The following is a 14,108-nucleotide window of genomic DNA, read 5'->3' as shown; positions in this document are numbered from 1 at the left end:
TCAACTCAGAAACAACTCTATTTTCTTCCCAACAAACAAACCAAGAATTCAACACCGCCAAAATGCCTGAAATCAAGATTTGGCACCGCACCTGCGTCGTCTGCAAGAATGTTGAGGCGGTCCAGCAGACTGTCGTGAACACCACCAAGGACAATAAGAACAACAAGGACGAGGCCAAGACTGTAGTCCACACATTCTGCCCAGGCGAAACTCTCAAGGATGCCGTCGCAAACTACCGATGTCGGGCGTGTCGTTCTGCAATGACTCTTGAGAGCCAGAAGCTCCAGGTTGCCATTATGGAGCATCGAGGACAGGAGCAGAAGTAAGTGCGAGCACAAGGACTAGGGGGTGAGGCTAACAGGGAGTAACAGGGCAGAAAGAAGCAGCAGCGAGGAGGAATATTTGACAGCGCCGGAGGACTCAAGGTAACAGGTGTGAAGAAGTGTTTGGTCGTATCATGGTACAACACCAGAATAAAGTATCACAGGTTGCCTTCTATGTGTCTTCTACCTCTGACCACAAGCTTAAATGTGACTAAAGTCTAAATTCCCGATGAATCACAAAATCTATTGTGGTTGAAACGTAGTAATCATCGTGTCTCTTCAAAGCATTTGTTATCAGTGATTCAATCAACAACCTGTTTGTTTCCATCCACCTCTTTGTCAAGCATAAATACCACCCTTTGTCCCCTTTTCTCTCTTACTCTTCAATACCAGATATATAAATGAAAACAACTTCCTCCTCCCTCATTATCTCTCTACGAGCCCTTTTGATTCCCAACTATTTGCCTGCCTCCTTCAACTCCCTCCAAAATGTGTCAAACCCTCGTTTTCTACAGAACATGCGCGCACTGCGAAGTCAAATACCGCCTCTAGGAAACAGCGAGATTTCTTCCCGACTGCGATGGCTGCGAAACGTACGGCCGAGGCGCCTGCAACGAAGGCGTCACTCTGGCCCTTGAGCCTCACTCAGACGAGAGCAGAAGGACATATGTTTGTGACGATTGCGAGCTCTATATAAGGCGTCATCAGGCCATGATATGGCTTTCAAGGTTTAAACTTTGGGATAGATGACGGTATACTGCACCAGCGCCCAATGCAGGTGTTGGGGGAGGAAGATGGACAGTGATGAAGTTGTGGTTGTCACAATACCTCGGCTTTTAGGAGACGGTGCAAGAGGATCTGACACCGGTTCTTCTGCTCTGTCTGAAAACTACGAAAGACTGTCCTGAAACTACTATCAAACTTGTCGCTCTATCACGTTCTTCCACTAAGTATGAGAAACCGCCTTCCAACTGCTCATGCACAAAGGCTAACGTTGTTTTACAAGGAATCCTCTATCTCAGAGCACGCTCACGGCTTCCATGCATTGTACGAGATGACCAAAGTAAATCGATATTGATTCGTCCTGTTATCGTACCATTCATATAGAATCTCAATCTGAATCATTCTATTCACCCTGCCTAAGACCAAAGAATCCACGTAATAACGTGTCACTGGCTTCTACCTACGACTTTAACTTAATTATAATATGCGAAAGAAGGCTACAGACAAATATAAGGTGCGCCTGCATGGCATCGCACACCCATCTCGTGGAGCAAATTCAACTTATAATAAATAAGCCATTATTCTATAACCCCAAAGCTAATATCGTGTATCGTATGCAAGTATGTACCGTTTATGTATAGGGGTATCTGAAACTAGCCATTCTTAACAATTTACCATGCGCACGTAATCAATTATGCTTCCTCTACTAATCCTCAAAATAAAGTGTTCAACGGTATCTAGAGCTCGTCGCCCTTGCTAGATCTTCAGCTTCGGACATCTCTAGGAGACTAACGGCCTCGTCGGCGTCATCCTCGTCGTCAGACTGCTCCAGTTCGGCAGTCGGGTCTTCGTGGGTTTTCTCCAGCGGGCGGCGCTTCTTCTCAAAGTCCTGCTTATGCGCTTCGGCAAGCATGCGTGAGAATGTGCGTCTTGGAGGCGGCGGTGCCCCTGTTCCTGCCCTGCGTCGAGAAACGCCTTCTTCTGCCTGTCCAAGAGACACACCAGTCGACTCGGCTGTACCTTGGCGAGAAGGCTCCTCGAAAGAACCAACGCCGGCAGTGCCTTCGGTTTCCTGAGCAGCGGCGGAACCGTCGGTGCTGGCACGAGCCATGAGGGGCTCGATGGTGTAAGGTAGGGGCACGTCGCGGGAGGCCTTATACTGAGATACATTACTGCAGTGTTCGTTCTCCACGCGGAATAATGTCCACATGCCACGACGGGTGACTTCCATAAAGGCCACCATGAAAGAGACGATAGTCGAATGCTGAGTGTTGTGGGTGAAAATGGCATAGAAGATCCAGGCAAATCGCAGGATAGGATCGACCACCATGATGAAATAATACCACCATCGACGTTTGAGGGCAAGAATGTCTCGAAGACCCCAATGTCGCGATCCGGGTTGAATAAGGGAGAAATCCATAAACAGATCCCAGAAAGCTAGTTAATATTAGCACATTTCTTTAAAAGTGAGTATTTTCAGAGACTTACAGCAGTAAACACTGTTGATGGTCGAAAATGTGATAAACAGTGCCAGGTGAGTCGTTGAGTTGTGTATGCGGTACATGGAAAGCATAACGGCAGATATGATGGTCGCTGTATACTTGCCACCGTTGACCAAGTGTGGAAAGGCATTGCGTGTATCTTTATATCGACGGAGGCATTGCAAGAATCGCCAGATGGGTGGAAGAGCTGTCAAGAACCCAAGAGCACGAGAGTGACTGGAGTTGCACTGGACGGGGTTCTGCCAGTAGTGTGCGTATAAACAGAAGAAAAGTTCAATGTTCTGTTGTTAACGTTAGTCATGTTTAAAATGATCAGTAATGAATTTAAATATACCGCAGTAGCATATGTAAGCGAGCAGTAGATATCTCCAAGAAAGAAGTCACGGAACTCAACGGGGTAGAGTCCAGCCAAAAGCAATCGCCACTGTCAGGATGTTAGTGTTGTTGCAGAAAGTCAAAGGGAAACTTACATGAGAATAGGCAAACCATCGCCGACTTCTATGCAATATCGTGGGTGCCGGAAAGAATAGAATAACAACAGTGAAGAAGATAAGAATAACCGGGTAATAAATATACATATCAGGGTCGCCGTATCTGCTAAAGTTGACCCACATGAAGAGACCCAACACGAGGAAGAAGAAACTGGGGAACTGAGCCAGCTCTCTCCAGTCCAGATGATGCCGTTGGTCAAACTCAAAGATAAAGGGGTAGTTGACTTTGTTCTGGTTCCAAAGCATGCAGTCGATGCAAAAGAGCGAGAACAGATAGAGCATAAGGAAATAGCCTCCGTAAATCTGCATGAGATAGCTTGTCCGAAGGCGAAGTTGGTCATCTTCATCATATAGAAGCTGTGCTCCATAGATGAGACCTTGGATGGCGAACACTGCGCCAGTTCCGATGAGCAGACCATTCTGGAACATGCCAATGGACTGGTCTTCAGGCTTCTTGTTCAAACTGCGGAGCTTACCAGCAGCCAACTTGTGATTGCCTCGCTCAAAGTAACGGGCATAGAGGTCTTCCACTGTCCTGATGTGTCCTTCGAGAACATCACTGTTGACGAACCATGATTGGTTGACCTTCTCATTGAGATAGCGGTAAGCGGGCCTGGCATTGACAGCCTTGTCGTATTTCTTGTTAAGCTTGCGGAAGGCGGTGCGGTTGAGTAAAGCGTATGACTTGAGCAGCTCCAGCCCACGGTAAAACTCTTGAAGGGCAAGCTTGAGTTTTCGCTTTGCTGTGCGATACGGGACTTCGTGCTGATGCGGACGACGGATGTAGTCTCTTTCCGCATCGGCCTGCAGAGCACCGTTGACATTAGGGGTGAGACTCATCTTTTGCAAAGCCTTGGAGTTGGGCCCAACAGGAAAGATCTTGGCCTTGATGGGGTCCATAAGTCCATTAAGCTTGCCGTTGCCATTCTCGTGAGCTCCTTTCTTTGGAGGATTCGCCTCGCGAACAAGTTCGTCGGCCATTTCCTGAATTCGTCGGTTTCGCATCTCGTGTAGCTGTATCCTCAGAATGTCGAGCCTTTGGCCAGCCTGTTCTTCCTTCATCTTGTAGAAGCCCTCGACCTTCTCCAATTCTGTGTCGAGAAAGTCAAGGAATTCGCGCTCCCTCTCTCGAACTAGGTCGAAATTCTGCATGTCGGTATCTCTTCCGCCACTTTTGGTCGATTGGTGGGTGAATAGTCGTCGCAGGTGAGAAGGTGAGTCTTTGGCGTTTTCTCCAGGGATTTGGGGTGTTCTGGTTACAACACTGGCTGATGATGTTCGTCGAGGATCCATTCGCCGTGTGCTTCGTTGCATGTGATCTGAGGGCCCAGTCGTGGCAGGAGATCCTGGAAGGTCGTTGTCGTGAACATCGTCGTGTTCGTGGACTGTCAGCGCGGGCGCAGGTAGTTGAAAATCGCGATGTTTGGGCTCATGGTCGTCCATGGGCGACGGCTCTGGGGGCGTCTCAACGAAGCTTCCATAATGGCGGTTATCGCTGGATTCTTTGAGTGACTCATTTTCGCGCCCTGGGGTTTTGGGAGTAGGAATTGATCTTGGTGGTGCAACGGCTGATGGAGATGCGATCGTCGCTGAGCCTTGGGCAGTGTTTTCTCTAGTAAAGGGTTGTCGCGGCGTTTGAGGAGATGTGAAAGTGTTTGTGCGTATCGGTCTGATACCTCTGGGCGTTCCAGTAGTGCGCGCCAGAGCTCTTCCAACGGCTTTGATGTGTTTCTTCCCGACCTTGTAATTAAGATACTTGATGCGCCATTCTGCACGTGCAAAAGTTAGTTTTTTTAGGTCATGGTCGATGCATTGAAAGTCAACCCAAATCAAAGTAGAGCGGTTAGAGGTTGGAGGTTTAGAGTAAACTTACCAGGCACAGCTTCTCGTTCGAGCTCCTTGGCGAACTTCATGACAGCGGCCCCTTGACAAAAGTGATACCAGAAACGGGCAGCATTTAGAAACGGAAACTGAAACGAAACGAGTGCAACGCGACAAAGGGGTCGATCATCCGAATTAGGAGGGTTTGTACTTGTAGAGAAGACAGAAAAAGGCAAGTGAGCGCGTGCTCCCTCCCTGAATACTGCGAGTGATCAGATGTTTGACCTGTCAGAAAAATAAAAGGAGTGCAATGGATGTTGGGCAGGAACAGGTGAATTGCTTTTGACGTCAGTGCACGAGGTACAAGTGCATACAATTCACATGGATGAGAAAAAGGTTGATTGATTCCGCTAACCAAGACTGTCATAGGGCGCCGGTAGAGGAGGGTTCATGTGCCGGATTGATTACCCTAGACTCTGAATCAATATATATCAAATGTCTCGTAGATGATGGCATCTCGTTACTAGTGACGCTCACGATGACCTTTAAAGTGCACTTTGTCGACAGGGAGACCCCTTTTGAACCCTCAATTCCTCTACCCCTTTTGCTACCATCCTCGGAGTCCGTGAGGCGGACCGAACAAGGAGCATCCCGTAAGAAAGTTACCGTTCGTTCCGTTGATGCTACTAGGTCAGGAGTTTGATAACCGGCCCCCAAATCAACGGGACGAGAACGAAGTAGGTATTAAATCCTACATGAGACGAGAGTAAATTTTCAAAATGAGGCGGCAAAACCGTTGATATCTGGCTTCCGCGTTCAACGTGTGTACCCAAACCTTATCTGACCGTTACCTTTGACCTGGCTGTGTATAGCATCATGTAACATGATGATATGTCTGACTGTGCTCATAAAGCATACCGGTACGACGGTGATGAGATTGTGTTATTTTGATTTGCCTGACTTATTGTGAGACTGGTACAGTGTATTTGCAGCTGTGTTTCCCAACCTTTATGCCCAAAAAGTAAGCGAGGCGGCCTTACCCTATGGTTAAAATAGAATAAGACATCACGATATAGGTATCTGGTGGAACTGATGTGTATTTTTTAGTCTATGGTTTTATGACTCGATTCAAAGTCTTTGATGAACCAAAAAGGACCCCATGTAAATATTTTGTTTTTAAAAAACATCAGCTTTTAGTAAGTTATCCGTAGAAAACAGCCAAAGTCAGGATCTGGATACACAGAGTTCAACCACTGTAGTCCAGGTTACCACCGCAATGCTTCACTCCGACCGAAAAACAAGACGAGACGAGACAAGACAAATAAGACCACCAAAGTATTTCCCTCATCAAGAAGAGATTTGAGGGGTTTATCGAATGCCATAGAAATACTAATCATTTGCCCACTTTGACTTACACCGACACCGACACCAAGCACGGGCTGGTTTTTTTTTTTTTGGTGTTTGGACGGCATTTTTAGCCTTCCCGGGCCTCCCTTTTAGTTTTTCTGCTTAAAAAGTTACACTAAGAGGACCGATAGGCCAATCCAGACCCTTCCAATTGGCGACGGAATGACTTCATGATTACCGCGTGGGTTTTGGTTTGTCCCAGACAGTTCCTGGAGACGGTTAGAACCAAAAGCCAACGGCTCGGCGCTATAATAGTCTACGGATAGTGCTTAGCCGATAAATTCATTGTCATGACAAACAGATGGAAATATCAGGACTGTCATGACCCAGACATTAGGTAGTGACCATAGCCAAAGGTACGCCATGTTGACGCAGTCTGTATGCGGTCAAAAGATTGGAATTGTATTGTTATGATCTACACACATGCATGATTCACCTGGAAACATACCCGAGTCAATCATGCATAAAAGTAAACAAACTGTAGTGCATCATGATACGTCGCCAGTAAATATCGAAACGCCAACCCGCGGGAACTGTTGACGAATGAGAAGCTGAGATATGCCTAATTCGACTGCCTGTTGCGAGAAACAAAAAGAAGTCTTTCCCCGCAACTTGTTCACCCACACGCGTTTCAAGCCAGCAAGCATTCGATGTGATTTACCACGCATGCATCAATAAAACAGGTTCAACAGCGAATTGAACAAAGTCAATGCTTTTCAGGCGTCTCGAGTTATTGTTTCTCGTGCAGAATGTACTGCAATGTCATGTCATGTCATGTCATGTCATGTTATGCCATGCCATGTAGATTGGAAACCAAGTGCCTTGGAGATCATATGTATGCACGTACCAAGACTTTGATTGACTAGCAGTACCTAGTACGGGACAGAACCCGCGGTGTGACAGTGTGTCACTGCAGCCAAGAGACTGGACTTGTTTACTCTACAATCATCTTGGTTAGAGCATGTCTTGCCTTGGATGTGTGAGCTTTCAAGGGCCACTCAGCGAACAACACACGGCTGTTTGATACTGGTTACCCGTTTGAGCTGAACCCTTGTGGCTTGCAAGTCTCTTTCCTGTTCCTTGTTCCTGGATGTCTACCCGGCCTCTAGTTTATCTACCCGATCAAACGCGCTCATCTCGATTAACATTACAATTGTACCTGCTCCCAACCATGCATTGATTACACTGCATCGAGTTTCAACTTGTCCAAACTGGTTTTTGATCTCGAGTGCGAGTGGCGTCTCGAAACTACCACCATAAATCCTGTTTGCGAGTTTGCAGGTGGGATTGCTGGATTCTCACATTCTACATGCGTATCTGTCTACAGGGTCCTTTTGGCTCATAGCAGAGCCGCGATATACATGCCAAAGTTGGCATATTCCCGGTCAATAACAGGACAATATAGCTCCTCTTACCCACCATCCCGATCGGAACGTTCCTTAAAGGGCTGGGACTGACCGATGGATATATGGATATATGACGCTTCTCTGTTGCAGACCCTCAAGTGTGACATACATCGCCAGATGTTCCAACAAGACAAGCCCGGCCAACACAATCAATGCAATGCAATGGGTATGAAGTCAGAGCAGGAACTGCTTGCTGATTTGCGACAGGGACCAGGTCTTGCAAGGGCGGAGAAAATCTCCCGTGCATGTTACTATGTACAGCAACTTACAGGTTTCATAGCATAAACCAACTGCTCGAGATCGAGATCGAGATCGCAACATTATCAAATGGAGCTTTCCCTTTCCCTTTTCACCCGTAGCCTGCCAACTCTCTTCGCTAAATAGCGTTTCATCCGGCGCAATTGGACCCTTGGCGGAAGCTTCGGAGACTGCCCTGTGCGCCAAGACCTATTCTAGTAGCATTCAACTTAATACTGGAAGACTCTATGGACCTTGAGAAAGCAAGGAAGCTATCGCGGATTCAGGCACGCACGCACCCGAGCTTGATGAGAGCTAAAAAGAGGATGAATTGAGAGCTTGAGGTTATCGGGACCAATGAGGACATTTCTAGCCGTCCATCCATTACGGCTTCGCTTATGGCTTTAAGCTCAAAGTGTTAGAGTGTGTCTTGTTTGTGAGTGTTAGCTTGAGGCTTTCCAAGTTTTTAATGCCCACTGCTTGGTTCGTTGAAGTGGCATGGGTTAGATCTGGAACGCTCCAGACCAGAGCTTTTCGACAGCGAGATAAGTCTTTCTCCAGTAATACCGCCCCAGAAAGACGACAAGGGAGGGGATTGAATCGAGGCAGAGAATTTTTCTCTACTTCTTCTTTCGCCACTTGCCATTGGGTCGTCCTTGTAACCGAGGAGGATCTACGTTTAAGTGCATTGTGGCGGTTCATGACAAGCAAAACAGGGCCCCGTAAGTGACAGCCTTGTCATGCCAAGAAGTCAAGACTGCATTCGCATCTGCAGTCCCGAGCTTGCCTTTTCACCTTCTTGGCGATGCGGAAACACACGGGAACGGCTGTAGATTTATTTAGTCATGTCAAGCTTTATCGGAGAGTTTGGAGGTTTAGTTGTCCCGTTCCCCAGTAGAACGGATTCAGCCAAGACGAGACTGCAACTGGCGACTGGGTACTCCGTACTGTAGGCATATCAAATTGACTTTTGTTACATGTGTGGTGTTTGAAAGTTCGCCTACCTACACACCATACGGGCATGGCCGAATGGTGCCACTCCACGTGGAGACTGCGCGCTTAGAAGCGAATTGAAGCGAGAGTTTGGGCGGATGTTGAGAGAGAGAAAACTCAATTGGAAATGGATTGAGACTGGAGACACATCAATGACAAGTTGAGGTGTTTCCGAAAGACGGGACACGGGTGAGGGGGGATGCAAGCTACTTAGACAGAACCAATATCAAGTTGGGGGCTGACGCTTACATGACGATACCTGAAACTGGGCATATTCCTCAACAGCGCATCAAGAAGGATGAGCTTTTGACTTTTGTAGGGTGAGATGAACATGGGAATGATTTTCCGATCCTTTACCCGATATATCGACCAGTGGCTGCATGGGAGAATGATCTGGTGAATCAGATGTCAAAGATGACCCTATATTCCCGTGCGATGAAGCCATTGACAAACACATCCTTGGAGTACACACCGGTTAATGCCCCGCCATTAATCCTTGTACATGCTGCTGCATACTGCGCACTGCACTTCACTGTACTGGGCTTAAAAGATGCCCGGGCTGGTTTTCCCCAGTCCCCCGGAGTTGGACGGAGCTGAAGGATGTGGGCTGAAGCCGAAGCACTTTATTCATCGAGGATAGCACTAAAAGGCTTGCAGAGAAAGACGTGTCCCGTCGGGATTGCAGGAAGCATGCACAAAACCGGTGAGAGGGCGAGAGAGTTTTGGAGGGAAAACTCGAGCTCAGCTTCAGCTTCGTAGGGCTTGTAGTCTGACAAGAGTAATAACTACCTAACAAAAGTAGGTAGTAGTCAAAAGCGGGGGAGGAGAGACCATGGTGATTGAGAAAAGAGGAGAGTTTGAAAGATGGAATTCATTTCATCGGTATAGTCCGTAGGGGTCGGACGAGATTGTACTCCAAATTTATTAGCGAGAAAAATAAAAACATCAGTTCATCCAACATGAACCAGGGCGAGGGGGCACGTTTTCCCAGTACCCCAACCAGAACTCCACGCATGATCTGAATAAGGTCTCGTCGCCAAGTTACATTCGTTCGTAGCTCAGGTGCTGGGTAGCATTATCATGTATCCTTCTGCAGCTACAAGGGTTATCACGATAGATAATCATGGAGGAGTAGAACACAACAGAACCCCTAGCAGGCACGTATCCGTATATCGGCCGGCTGCGTTTGCATGGCACAGCTCGAGGTTGTACTGGATCTCTGTTGGCATTGGCTGATATGACATGATATGGCCTTTTCGGAAGACCCTTTTGAGTCTAGGAACTTTCCGCATACTTTGACAAAGACATTTCTTTTGACTTGGATTGGATCACATGGGAATTCAATTCAAAGCCCATGCCTTTGCTTTCCGAGCCGCATCCAATCGATGTTGTTGCGCTACACCTTCATCTGCAACTCCTCAAAGCTGTGCCTGAATTTTGTCTCAGTGAGATAGATTCACCAACTAAAATCAATCTCTCAATGGTATGTTGGCCGTATGAGCCCTCCCTCATCAGGTTGATTGACGGTAATTACTATGAATCACCATACCGACTCTTTCTCTCATTCAACCAATCCGCTTTCATCCCTGGTCCTTTACTGGGCGACATGACTGTTCCTCAAGGGTCACGTCGGCTTTCCGCGTGCTACCCTTGTGGGTGCATTCTCTGGGTGATCTGTGTTACCAATGCTCAAGCTTCATTGTCACTGCTATCGAATTCCGAAGAGACCTACAGAGGACCTACCCTTATTAACGCGGGGCACAGGTACGGGTCACAAGTGCAGGGAGCATCGCTGCTGAGCTCAAGCTGTTGGTTCCTTTGAACACACAAGTCTCAAGCTGAGCACCCAATCAGAGAACAAAGAGCTTCAAGCCAACCGGTTACAGCGGATACATCTCAACAAGGGGGCGTATTTTTGACGTGAACGCTCTAGACCGAGCTCTGAGTTTCTCTTCCATCCTGTATTGCCCGCAAAGTACGGAGTAAAAGGAACCTACTCCAAAAAAAAACCCCACATGCACTGCATCTGGATCTCAGTAGGAGCCCGCGCAACCAGTGAGTGACCAAAGCGTTTGAAGAGAAAAAGAAGGGCAGTCCTTGGCGCGGCTCATGCCTGCGTTGCAGTGCAGCAGTGGCAGAGTAGGGGACTCCCATGTCCTATATCCCATGTACTTTAGGTATCCCGGCTTTGCTCACCTCACCCTGACTGTTGGTCTTGTCAGCGCGATGCAGAGTTCTCTCTTCTCTTCCTGGTAGATGAGGCGTGGTATTCGACGCATTGTCAGCAGAGGGTTCGGTTATTGAGACGACGATTGACTCGGCTCAGTAAGAGAGATTATGAATTGATTTCTGGCACAAAGGAATTGATTGCCCCCTCTGTCCAAGCCGCTAACTTTGCCATTCCAACAAACCTACAAAGGCAAATAAATACCGTCCGTCACCGGCGACTTTCTACTAATGCATGTCTGGTCGTTCATGTGTTGTTGCTGTTGCATTCATCTATCGGCTCGACCGTGGGCGCTTTCATCGCTTATCTGAAAGTACCTGATGCTAGATACAAAAAAAAACAAAAAACGCCGCAATATCGCAATCCATCCATCACATCAGAGCAAATAGCAACCATTGCCCTACATACAGTTTTAGTTAGTTCAGTTAGTGCTAGCAGCCCGGCGAGGCCAGCCCACTTCGAATTGCATGCAAGACCATGACATCACGTCGAATTCTGTGAGGTGATTGGCCAGCGCGCCAGGCTCTTCTTCGGTGGTGTGCCTTCAGCTGGGCCCACGTTTTTTGGGGGACGCCAGGGCTGACTCTGGTCTAAGTACCTCCCTCCATCCTAGCGGGCAGCCCCATGGAGCATGGAGGCACTTTGGAGTTGAAACTGGAGGGCTTGTCTGCAGCTGTAAGAGGTTGATCAGTTACTTTACCTGGAGGCTGCTAATAAGATTCCCAAATGATCTGTGCTCACAGGCGATTTCATTTAAGGACCAGCATTCTTAATAACATGCCAACAAATCTGCTGCAGATCAAGGCAATGGGTAGATGATGAAGCTGAAAATCAAGTTAATTGGCATCTATGGCATAACAATGGCATGGCAGTCAGTCCTCGACTCCCTCGGTGTCGAAACAGATGTAACAACTGTGAAGCATCACATCAGTCAGGATAACGCCATGCATGTTCCACATTCTTTTCATCTAGATCTAAACTTACTGTATCGTATACGCTCCGCTCTTTTACCTCTGGTATCGTCACCGTGAAAGTAGTAGTAGATAACTTATGCAAAGGGATTCTCATCTCGTGTACCTAAACTCAATGAACCCCCTCAATGTGTAGCCCAATTCAGAAGGCAATGTCCCTTTGAATCAAGGCCAAGACCGCTGGTCTCGGAGGCCAAGAAATTGACGATCTACATTTCGACATCATAGAGGTACATGCCCCCTCGGACTGGACAGAACAGAACAAAACAGCCGCTGCCGAGTCTCACTTTCATCACTCTCCTCGAGTCCTGGGTACTAAGTTCCACTCCATGGAAAAGTGTCCGCCTGCTAGCGGTGATCCACTTGCAGGCGACCACCCAGGCCACCCACTACCTAGCTCTGGAACCCACTAACAACTGCTAACCCACTTCACTCAAGGTGCCCTCCGTTCCCCTCCATAACTTAGTAGGCCGTAGCCTGGTCCCATGCAACGTTGGACTGCTTGGCTGTTGCTCTTGCTGCTGCTCTGCGCTGCAATCGAAATCCTTCTTTAGGCTGCCGGCGCCTCTGCCCACCATCCAATTTCTACCCGCCCAGCTCTCTTCTTTTCCGACTCACCACCACATCACATACCATATCTACCATACAATAACAGAATCACCAACTGTTCGCAGTTGATTCAACCTCTTCTCATACTTGTTGCATTCACGATACGCGAGCATCCTCTACTGTTCACTGCTTTCGTCACCCTCCATCCTCCGTTTTAGGCCCCGCTCTTCTGGCGCGCTACTCAGCTCAGTCTCACTTTTTTCGGCTCCCTCTCGTCTCGCTCAACTATAACCCGCCCAGCCGCGCCCGACGGGGTTTACTGTCTCCCTACCTACCTTCGGACAGACGCCACTACCCGCGATCAGCAAATACATAAACTAGCCGACGTCCCCCTCCTTCGGCGTCGCCCTTGGCCATGTTGGAACCACAGGCCATGAGAGGGCCTATCGACCAAACCGTTGGCTACGGACACTCACGAACACGAACATCTTCTTCAAACGCCTATCCCATGCAGTTTCAAACTTCTCACCTTGCCCAACCGGGCCCCAATTTCTCCCAGAGCCGTCGTTCGCCTTCTGTGAATACCTTCAGCACTGCCTCGAGCATTCCTCCTCCTGCAGCCTACCGCTCTTCTTCACAGACTGACCTTCGTCGCTCTACATCTAGCCGCTCAGGCGGAGCCAGTAGCCAGCCCTCGAGCTATGTTGCTCTCTTGCGCAAGCAAAAGGGCACCGTGTGGTGCGATCGCTCTCAGTACGAGGACCCTCGATTGCTGGCCCAACAGCGTGCTGCAAAAATGCGAGCAACTCTCGAGGTAGTTGGCGGAACCCGCAGCGCTTCTGGTGGCGCTGGTGGCAGAACCAGTACCGGCCTCAGCACCACAAATAAGGTAGCCGCCAAAATCCCCAAGATTAGGCATCATGGGAAGAACCCTGTGGTTGGCTACGCTCCCGGCGAAAATCACGTTGGTGTTGGCGGTGTGCCGATGCGGCTGAGCGCCACTGAAGTTGAGGCTGAGAGCAGCGAGGACGAGAACATATCCAACGGGAATCGCCCTCATCACCGAAGAACGGGAAGCAGCGGACGAAGCAGCACAACCAGTAGCCGCCGAAACCTTGCCTACCGTTCATCTGGAGGCATGGGTAGCCAGCATAGCCGAAGGTGGAGTCCTGGAGACACGCCTGAGCGCACTGGCAGTTTGGTTGAAGCCACACCTGAAGATGTTGCCGACGACGCCGCCAGCGGCAGGGCTCGAAGCATGGCAAGTGGCAGCAGTGGCGAGCGCGCCGACAACGTGGGCGAGCTGAGCACCGCTCCTAGACTGGCTTCTAACTCGCTCATGCACTCGGCGCTTACACGAGAGAAGAGCACACAGTCAGCTGACGAGCTGAAGAGGCGCGGAAGCAAGACGAGCGAACATCAACCCTTACCTCCGGCCGTCTTTTCATTGCCAACCCT

At 48.7% G+C, this 14,108-nt stretch overlaps 3 protein-coding genes across 3 annotated transcripts; 1 reads left to right on the top strand and 2 right to left on the bottom strand.

Moving 5' to 3' along the window:
• Window positions 1–62: 62 nt before the first annotated feature.
• On the top strand, window positions 63–429 carry FGSG_06140 (uncharacterized protein; the record flags this gene model as incomplete). Its single annotated transcript, XM_011326468.1, has 2 exons — window positions 63–322; window positions 372–429. The coding sequence occupies 2 exons, from the start codon at window positions 63–65 to the stop codon at window positions 427–429; spliced, it is 318 nt and encodes a 105-aa protein (XP_011324770.1).
• Window positions 430–1,773: 1,344 nt separating this feature from the next.
• FGSG_06139 (uncharacterized protein) lies at window positions 1,774–4,952 on the bottom strand (the record flags this gene model as incomplete). The annotated part of the gene is made up of 5 exons (XM_011326467.1): window positions 1,774–2,483; window positions 2,535–2,829; window positions 2,883–2,972; window positions 3,019–4,808; window positions 4,913–4,952. The coding sequence occupies 5 exons, from the start codon at window positions 4,950–4,952 to the stop codon at window positions 1,774–1,776; spliced, it is 2,925 nt and encodes a 974-aa protein (XP_011324769.1).
• An 8,368-nt stretch (window positions 4,953–13,320) lies between these two features.
• On the bottom strand, window positions 13,321–13,710 carry FGSG_12873 (uncharacterized protein; the record flags this gene model as incomplete). Its single annotated transcript, XM_011326466.1, has 1 exon — window positions 13,321–13,710. One exon carries the CDS (start codon window positions 13,708–13,710, stop codon window positions 13,321–13,323), a length of 390 nt encoding a protein of 129 aa, XP_011324768.1.
• Window positions 13,711–14,108: the final 398 nt, after the last annotated feature.

Source organism: Fusarium graminearum, chromosome 3, assembly GCF_000240135.3.
Source record: "Fusarium graminearum PH-1 chromosome 3, whole genome shotgun sequence".
In the NCBI taxonomy this organism is placed as follows: domain Eukaryota; kingdom Fungi; phylum Ascomycota; class Sordariomycetes; order Hypocreales; family Nectriaceae; genus Fusarium; species Fusarium graminearum.
The sequence above is the reverse complement of the archived record's forward strand: the minus strand, read 5'-3'. Positions and strand labels throughout refer to the sequence as shown.